General features: G+C 34.2%; 2 protein-coding genes across 8 annotated transcripts in view; one reads left to right on the top strand and one right to left on the bottom strand.

The window, feature by feature from the left end:
* Nucleotides 1–512: 512 nt before the first annotated feature.
* On the bottom strand, nucleotides 513–1487 carry LOC109619917 (hypothetical protein). Its single transcript, XM_020071182.3, has 3 exons — nucleotides 1151–1487; nucleotides 937–1014; nucleotides 513–743 (listed from the first exon to the last, which is right to left on the bottom strand). The coding sequence occupies exons 1-3, from the start codon at nucleotides 1407–1409 to the stop codon at nucleotides 577–579; spliced, it is 504 nt and encodes a 167-aa protein (XP_019926741.3). The 5' UTR covers nucleotides 1410–1487; the 3' UTR covers nucleotides 513–576.
* Nucleotides 1488–7478: 5991 nt separating this feature from the next.
* The window catches only part of LOC105337636 (unconventional myosin-VI), a 31090-nt gene continuing 29841 nt past the window's right edge, over nucleotides 7479–8727 (top strand). For 6 of the 7 annotated variants that reach the window (XM_066070629.1, XM_034479688.2, XM_034479686.2 and 3 more), the window contains exon 1: nucleotides 7479–7617. The gene's annotated coding sequence lies outside the window, so the exon portion shown is untranslated. Of the gene's footprint in view, nucleotides 7618–7898; nucleotides 8034–8727 lie in introns of those variants that run through there. The other variant, XM_034479685.2, reaches the window with a different exon arrangement.

The following is an 8727-nucleotide window of genomic DNA, read 5'->3' as shown; positions in this document are numbered from 1 at the left end:
AGAAACAAATTTGTTTGCAACGATTTGTGTACACGAAAGAGCGATGCACGATTTTTAAAGATCGTAAGATAAATTGCAGATGTTTATGCCTCTGTGTTTCAGGCCACAATTGAGCTTGATTTTTGCTATTGCTTTTGTCATCTTCGTGGGCGGTGTCTTCTCTTGCATTCAACCTTTCAACCAAAAACAACTTAATGACGAAACAAAATAGAAAAACAGATTTTTGAATGTTTTACGTGCAAATTAAAAAAAAAAATTAAAATGTCAACTATTTTCTCCAGGCTGGTTGAATTCTTGCAGGGCTGACAAATTATACTAGCTGTCAGCCCTGAGTGTCTAGCTAGTTTTTCAACGAAAAAACGTTGCTTTTGAACCTTAAACAACACAATATTCAGTAAACTCATACATATTTATACTTATTGTAAATTTGACGTATAAACCAAAATTTCCATGCACATCTTTGTTCTTTTCTAAAACTGAAATAAGCTCAAAGAAAAACACAAAAACTTGAATAGAGATAGAGACCAGTTTATTTTGACGATATCGCAGTTTGAAATAGAAGTTTAACAGTGAGAATTATTGCAGCATATCAAACAGCTCCAATAGGTGGGCCAGCTTCTTGTTGGTCTGTCGTTTCAGGGAGCGACGATGTAATTTGTCCATTAAATCTTTCTCTCTATCCGCTCGCCTCAGTGCGGCCTCCTCTTGCTTACTCTGAATACTAGTACTGCGTTCCACGGCAGCTAATTAAAGATTGAATTTATTTGATATGATGGGTAATAAAAAAGTGTAATATGATATACGTGTGCATTTTTAATACTTATATAGATGAAGACAGTTGTAATAGGCCAAAATTATAGATAATTATGTACTTAAACGCACTTATATGTAAGCCACACACAAAATATTGTACATAAACGTATTCCGTAAACCTACTTTTTCTTAGCTGCTCTGCGTTCTCACGCCGTGATCTGGCGGATCTCACTCTCTCCAACTGCAAAGCTGCTTTTTCTCCTACAATACGACGAAAACAAACTATTCAAAAAAATTGTTGGTAAATAAAATTAAGAATCTGAATATGAAGAGTTTACATCACAGAGTAGGCGGCTTGGTGAAAAATTTAAAGAAAACTTAAACTTATGGAAATTACGTTTGATTTCTGCCGCAATCATATCAGTAGCGGAGCTGTGTGTTAAATGCTCCTTTTTCTCCATTGGTTTGCCAATCGGAGGTAGTTTGGTCGTCCGAAAGTCGCAGGAGACTGGGATCTCAAAAGCAACCCCGCTTTTGGTCACTTTGGCAGTGATGCCCTGCTTCTTTAAAGCTTTCTTTAGCATTTTTCTTTCCGTCTTTGTGCGAATCCTGATGTTTTCAGGGATTGGTGCCACTTTTGTGTTAATGCAGCCCATGGTTATAATGCTAACAATTTCGTTGTTATAACACAGAGTGACGCCGATATTGTTTGTGACGTTGTTGTTATTATGACGCTGTGCGTACATGCAACGTCACACACGGGTTGAGGTGTGCCAAAGAAAAGTTACGCGTCGAATACCTTCTTCTCGCGTCTTTTAGCGGTATAATTAATCAAAACTAGTACAAATAAAATCAAGTTTGCGATTGCATTTTTTTTCATTGAAAGGAAATGTAAGTAAATTAAGTGCAATACTCCTCGTTAATCAACAACGGTATATTCATTTGTTTGCGCAATATGGTTGAAGCATACATTCTACATTCTACATTGTTTTGCCTCGGACTAGAATGTCGCGACGTCATTGGATGAAACGCGTCACGTGGCTGCCTTACAAATTTCTTTAAAAGGCAAGCGTCAAAATTTATAGCGCAACATGGCGGACTTAACGTTATTTGAACGGATTTTCTACACAAACGTTTGTTTACATATCAAACTTTAGGTCCTCGACAAAACAAAACACTTATTAGGTTTGTTACTGACTGTTTAAAGAAATTTGTGGGGTCGGTAAAGTCCATAGAAGGCTCGGCTCCGCCTCGCCTTCTATGGACTTTACCGACCCCACAAATTTCTTTAAACAGTCAGTAACAAACCTAATAAGTAATATTGGCGTGTGCTGAATTGAATAAACGAGGAACATCACGAAAATAAATAATTCGCCGTCGATCCTTTACTTTCGAAGCGATCACACTAAAACTTTTCATTTCTCCTCGAAATATTTAAGCATTAAAATGCTTTCTTTGGTGATTCATGCGGGACAAGAAGGTGGCGACATTGCAGGAAAAATTTTCTGCAATAATCGCTACCTTCATATCGCGCATGAATCATCAAGTAAAGCATTATATTGTTTATATTTACATCTTTCACTTAAAAAAATATTAAATTGATTGTAAAAAGTAAATAAAATTCACTAAATAAATGTAAATGTACATCAGTACCGTAGCTAAAAGAAACAGCCTAATCGTCTTCTATGGGAATTTGAGTCTGACATCATCATGATTATTTCGTGCAGTCCGTGATCTTTCTTTGGTCGCTGTAGATTTCGACCAATCGATAAACGGGGAGTGTAGATTTCAGTATGGTTGTTTCTATAGAACTATGAATTAATGATAAGTTTCACGAAGAAATAGAGGGAATCCTACTCGGTAGATGTAAATATATATATACTGGGTAGTATAGTTCTCTCTTTTGCATATTTGTAATTGTAAATGAATTATTTATTGAATAATAATAATGAAATATGAATCCTACATGTATAAATGAATATCTCAAATTTTACCGCTAGGTGATACATTGTCAAGTTTTATCATATTCAGAAATGAATAGCGTACAATAGACCTGGGCTTCTTTTCCTTTAAGAGTAAATATCTTTTTAATTAAACACCCACCTGCCGGCAGGCTCATACATGTTTAACATATAATATAATATGTTTAATATAGTTTAATATAGTTTAACATGGTGTTTCTAACACGTAGACTTTCATTTTCCAACGTTCTCTGTCAAACTTTTTTTTCCGAACACGTTATTCCACTGCCTAGGAGCGAAGATTCCATAGGTCGTGAGTTCATGCCCCGATATATATAAACCAGTGATTAGTATTCCTTAATGAAAAAAATTGATAACTCTTTGGACCGACAGCACTTAATTTATCATTAAACAAGTTCAAGACTTTATAAATCTATCTATCTATACAAGTAAATAAAAATACATGTAATGGACTCAATGTTTTGTGTGCTCGAATACATGTAACTATTAGCTTTCACTGATTGTGAGTAAAGGGGAGCGGATCCGCTTTTTCAGTTTCCATTAGGCCATTGCTAAAGGGGAGCGGATCCGCTTTTTCAGTTTGCATTGGGACATTGCTAGTTCTCGATTCAATGTCAAAAAAATCAGGAGAATTTCATGAAGAGTACATAACAACCTGTGGATAGCTAACATTGGCCACAAGTCATCATGTGAAGATTTGGGGAGGGGGGGGGGGGGGGTAAATCAGTCTCTAAAATCGTTATTGAACTCGCTAAAAGCCCACGCTATTTTAACAAAATATTATAAAATATTATTCATCAACAAATAAGGAAACTTACACTATACACATGAATTCACCTCTAGCTTGAGCCCTCGCAAAAATGATTAAACAACCCCCCCCCCCCCTTTTTTTCCAGTAAATAATTTTTTTTATTTAAATAAAGATTGATTTTATAGTACAAGGATTCATTATCAGTCCATGTAGCAATTTAGGGATCACATGGGTCATTATCATTAGAAAAGCAATCATCGCATGCTGCATGCAGTCTTCACATTGTGTTAATATGGAACTTGCATACCCTTAATTATGTATGTGTGTAAGGGGGTATAATTGGATTGCGATCTAAAGCAATAGAAAAGGAAATAGATGTAAAACTCACATATAAAAGGAGTTACAATAATTTTCCACAACCTTTACTGCTGTCGCTGAACAATTTTCTATTCGCATTAATTCTTAACTTAAAACCCCACCAAATTTACTTTAAAATAATTTAGATTTTGGAAGTTATAGCATATAACATTAAAATATTTTTATCCCTCTTTCCCCATTTTCTTCAAATTGTTTATTTTTATTTTTTGGGAGAATCTATCATCCCCTTAAAAATAGTATAAAAATGCACTGTTTCATAAATTACTAGTATCATCTATATAGTATACATGTTTTTGCATTGATATGATAGACACTAATAAAAATATTCAACTTGCACGTTCAAGCTAGTAAATAATCTACATGTATCTACATGATAGAGTTCACAGAGATAATGTGTATTTCACATTCCATTATTTTTCAGATGCAATATACAGTGGAGCCTCAGTTATCCGGACGCTTTTGTTCCAAAGTACTGTATAGTCATAAATGATAATTTATTTGCTTATATTTACATCTATACCAAGTATTATTCCCTCTATTTCTTACGGAATAATATAGTTAATTCATGGCTCTATCGAAACAGCCAGATTGAAATCTACGCGCCCCGTTTATCGATTGGTCGAAATCTACAGCGGCTGAAACTGACAAAAAAGTGACAGGACCAAACCTGACACGCCCAGTTTATCGATTGGTCGAGACCTACAACTACATAGGAAAAATCACGAACTGCACGAAATAATCATGACGAGGTTCGACTCAAAGTCTCACAGGAGACGATTTGGCTGTTTCTTTTGGTTAACGTACAAGTTTACGTACATTATATCAGTAATTTAGTGAATTTTACTGACTTTTCATAATCAATTTATCAATTGGCTAAAAGAAAGATGTTAATATAAACAATTAAATGCTTTCTTTGGTGATTCATTCGGGATATGAAGGTATTGTGATCATTGCAGAAAAAATACATAACCCGAATGAATCACCAAAGAAAGCATTTTATTGTTTAAGTCCTTTAAAATTCCCCTGTTTTTAATACTAGTACACGAATCCTTACTTTACATTTTTATTTAGTCAGGAAATATTAACCAAAATATTATACGTATTGTCCGTTCCGATATATTTCATTTTATCAAATTAATATGTCTAAGTGCGAAATGAGCCTATTTACGTTATGTTTGAACAATCTATATCTTGACACGACAATATTCAACCAATGCACATCCAATCAGTTGGCATGAAGTAGAGGGATATTTTAAAGTGATTACACTTGACAGGTGCACAGTGTAAAGATATCCAAACCAAGTACAGTGAGGCGTGACTTATCCAGTCTAACTAGTACTGTCGAAAATATTTGAAAGTTAATTGTCATTTAAATTTAGACCACGTGGTTTAAAAATCCTGCCTCGAGTTTATAGTCTATTTCCTAGAATCTAAGCACTTGATGTCAAATATATAACATATTAAATCAAAGTAGGATGTGATATGAAAAACGACCAGTACTTACGTATTTTGAGAATATTATCCGAACACTTATACTTCCGCACGAAATTTCACAGAAACTGAACACATCCCGGGAAAGTCTCGTGAACTTTCATTCGAGTACCTCTAGATTTACTACATAACGATGAAGAAAAAATTCCGAACACATTCGCAGGGGTGTGAAGGAGAAGTCAAGAGTGTTTATACGACCTCTAACAAATGTCTAATGAGGATCAAGCATTCGAAAAAGGTGTGAGACTCAACTAACTCTACAGGCATAAACTTTCTATTGTATGAATTTAAGCGGAGTATCGTTAGATTTTGCCGTCCAGTTAAATGAAGCAAAATTTATAGTGAAACAGATTTTATTAGTAAAAACAGACAGCACTGATCTGTGAGGTGAATTGAGACAAAACAACAGACAAAAATTCTGATACGAAATAAAATAGTCTGTAAACTGAGGCGTCCGGATATCTGGGCGTCCGGATATTTGAAGCCCCACTGTATTTATAGATACGCATGCAAAAAGTAATATAATTCTACAATAGAATGAAAATTCAAAATATGTCTCATTTAATAATTTAATTTGTTGTGTCGAAATTTTGACTAAAAATATCTATTTACTTATTCTTGTGTAACTTGTCTACCAAAACTGACAACAACAACAAGGAGCAATTATGTCTAACCACCGGTCAAAAGACTTAACCCAGTTCTCTAGAATGCATGGTTGACTTTAGCCACTGGTTAAGCAATTTACCCAAAGGTTAACTTTTGAGAATCAGAGTTTAACCAGTGGTCAAAATTAACCACTGGATAAGGGATTTGACCTGTGGTTAAAGTTAGCCAGTATACGTGTTTTGAGCAACCCGGTCCTGGTTAGTCTCGTTCAACCAGGCGCTCGGCTGTCTCCGTAAATCTCCGACGAGCAGAGATTTACGGAGACAGTCGAGCGTCTGGTTGAACGAGACTAGGTCCTGGTTGATTAGTAAAATAATTGACCAATTTATTAATCTGAAGGATAAATTAAATTTGTTTTTAGACTCCAAAATGTTAATATACAAAAAGAATTAATTTCAATATACATGCAGGTCGTGTATGAATACATGTACATTTTTGTATATAAATCATAATTCGACGTAAATCCCGTATATCCATGATTGAAACTATGCAGTTATCTGTTACTAATAGAATTGTGTTTTTATGACTTGGACTATACTTAGTATTTACTGTAGAGTGGGACTGTATAAATAAACATTGAGTTCATTTCTTAAATAATTTAATTATGGTTGTAACGCGGCATTTGATTGGATAGAAAAATTTAGTTAAATTTGTATAACCTGGTTATTCAGGAATTTAAACCAATGTTTTAGAAATCTGCTTCTGTGTTTTAGGATGGCTACGGCGCTAGCTCACCAATCTTTTTAAAAGATAAGCTTGTTTATACATAACGAGAAAATTAACTCGTTATAAAGAAATCTTTTCTCGTAATAACGAGATCTTTTCTCGTATAAACGAGATTTATCAATTTTACTCGTTATAACGAGGTCTTTTCTCGTTATAACGAGATGAAAATATTTTTTATGTGGCACTATTCGTCTGTCGTACATATCCCGGGCCTCGCTCCGCTAAATTATTGCGGCTATATGTAGTTTATCTACTTGCCTTCCCGATCATTTTACTCGTTTGGAAGGTCAAAAATGATTTAAATGACTTTTGATTAATTTGTCAGAATAAATTTTCTTCCATCTTCAGATCTATCAACTGCTTTATATTTGACAAAATGTTTTTTTTTTTATTTTTCATGTACATTGAATTCACTTTTTTAAACTGATTGAAACAGTGGTTTTCAGTGAATGTTTTCAATGCAATTAATACACACAGAAATACACATAAAATAATTACTAATTTTAAACATCTTTGTCTGGGACAACCAGTCCGACAACCGAGCCCCCGTGTTGTTTACAACCACAAAATATGCATTTAGTTTAAGAATATTTTTTTTTAAATAGCGATATTGATAATATGCATCGATGCAAAAATATTCTTGGTTTGTTGTCATGTAAAACATTTTTAATATTCTCCTGAAAGACGAAGAGCGCCTGTTGGATTTTTCGCGTTTTTAGCCTTCCCCGACTACCTGTCTGAACAAAATAGTGCGCAAAGTGGCTACGCAGGTCTATTTATAGAATGTCAATTCACCGGTACCTGTAACCGGAAGTCACACCTGATCTCGCCGTAGACCTTTGAGACGATTGTTTTGCTGTCCCGAGGGAGGTAGGCAATAATATTTACCGTATTTTTTAATGATTTTATTAAATCTTTAAAGGTATACTTAATGTCATTCACTGAATTTTATAGAAACAGATGTCTTGTGGTTATCGTGTGGTACTGTGTACACAAATTCGAGATCCACCTTTTTTTTTTATAGTACTGTTTTTTTAACGTGCATATCGCGATAAGCAGTCTAAGACCACGGGGTATATGTTTCGACTCGTAATGATTACAGATTAACAAAGACTTGAGCTTTTAACATTATGTAACAGCGGGAGGGTCAGTAGACAATAACTGAGGCATTCCGTCTGACGCATCATCGACAGACGTGCAGACGTATGTAGCGGGGCGGATCGGTCCCTCTTATCAGAAAGTTTACAGAGCTCGGGGTTAATTATTTAGGGACCATTAGCTACCAGGTAATCATTGAATGCAGGCATACCGATTGACGCCTTATTTTTAATCCATGATCTGATAGTTTTCTTGAGATTAAAACATTCAATACATGTCGGAATCAACACTATATTTTCCCTTACAAAACAAACAAACAGGTATATTTTGAAATAATGATGAATGACCTAAAATTTTAACTGTGTATAATGATAATTGTCTACATCTCTTGATGTGGCCTGAGTTGGTTTGCAAAGGTTTGATGCTCGTTGAAAATTTTAGCTTTAATTTAAGGGTACTGATTAAAAACCTATTCATCTTTCCAAGAAATGCTTTAAGTTCTGAATAGTTTTTTGTACCAAATGAAATTATCTTGTAAAGATCAAATTATACAGATTTTAAATATAAATATTTATAAGCTGATATTGCAGTGAATTTGAAATTACTTTCATGTATGTTAATTTAGAACTTGTGGAACTTCATTTCATACGTATACTCATCATCTACACCTACATTGTACGTGTTGCTAAACAGAATCTATTTTTTTTTTAAATTATATCAATTTGTGCAAAAAGTGAATTTAATACCTGTATGAATGATGCTACATTCTTATTAATGAGAAAGAACCAAAATCAATATTGTGAGCATAGGGTATAGCTAGCTATAGATTTCTGTGTTAGTAATATATTAAATATGGAAGAAGAGAGAAATACCCAGGTATTA

Source organism: Magallana gigas, chromosome 9 (assembly GCF_963853765.1).
Source record: "Magallana gigas chromosome 9, xbMagGiga1.1, whole genome shotgun sequence".
Classification (NCBI taxonomy): Eukaryota; Metazoa; Mollusca; class Bivalvia; order Ostreida; family Ostreidae; genus Magallana; species Magallana gigas.
This window is presented reverse-complemented; position numbering and strand designations above follow the sequence as displayed.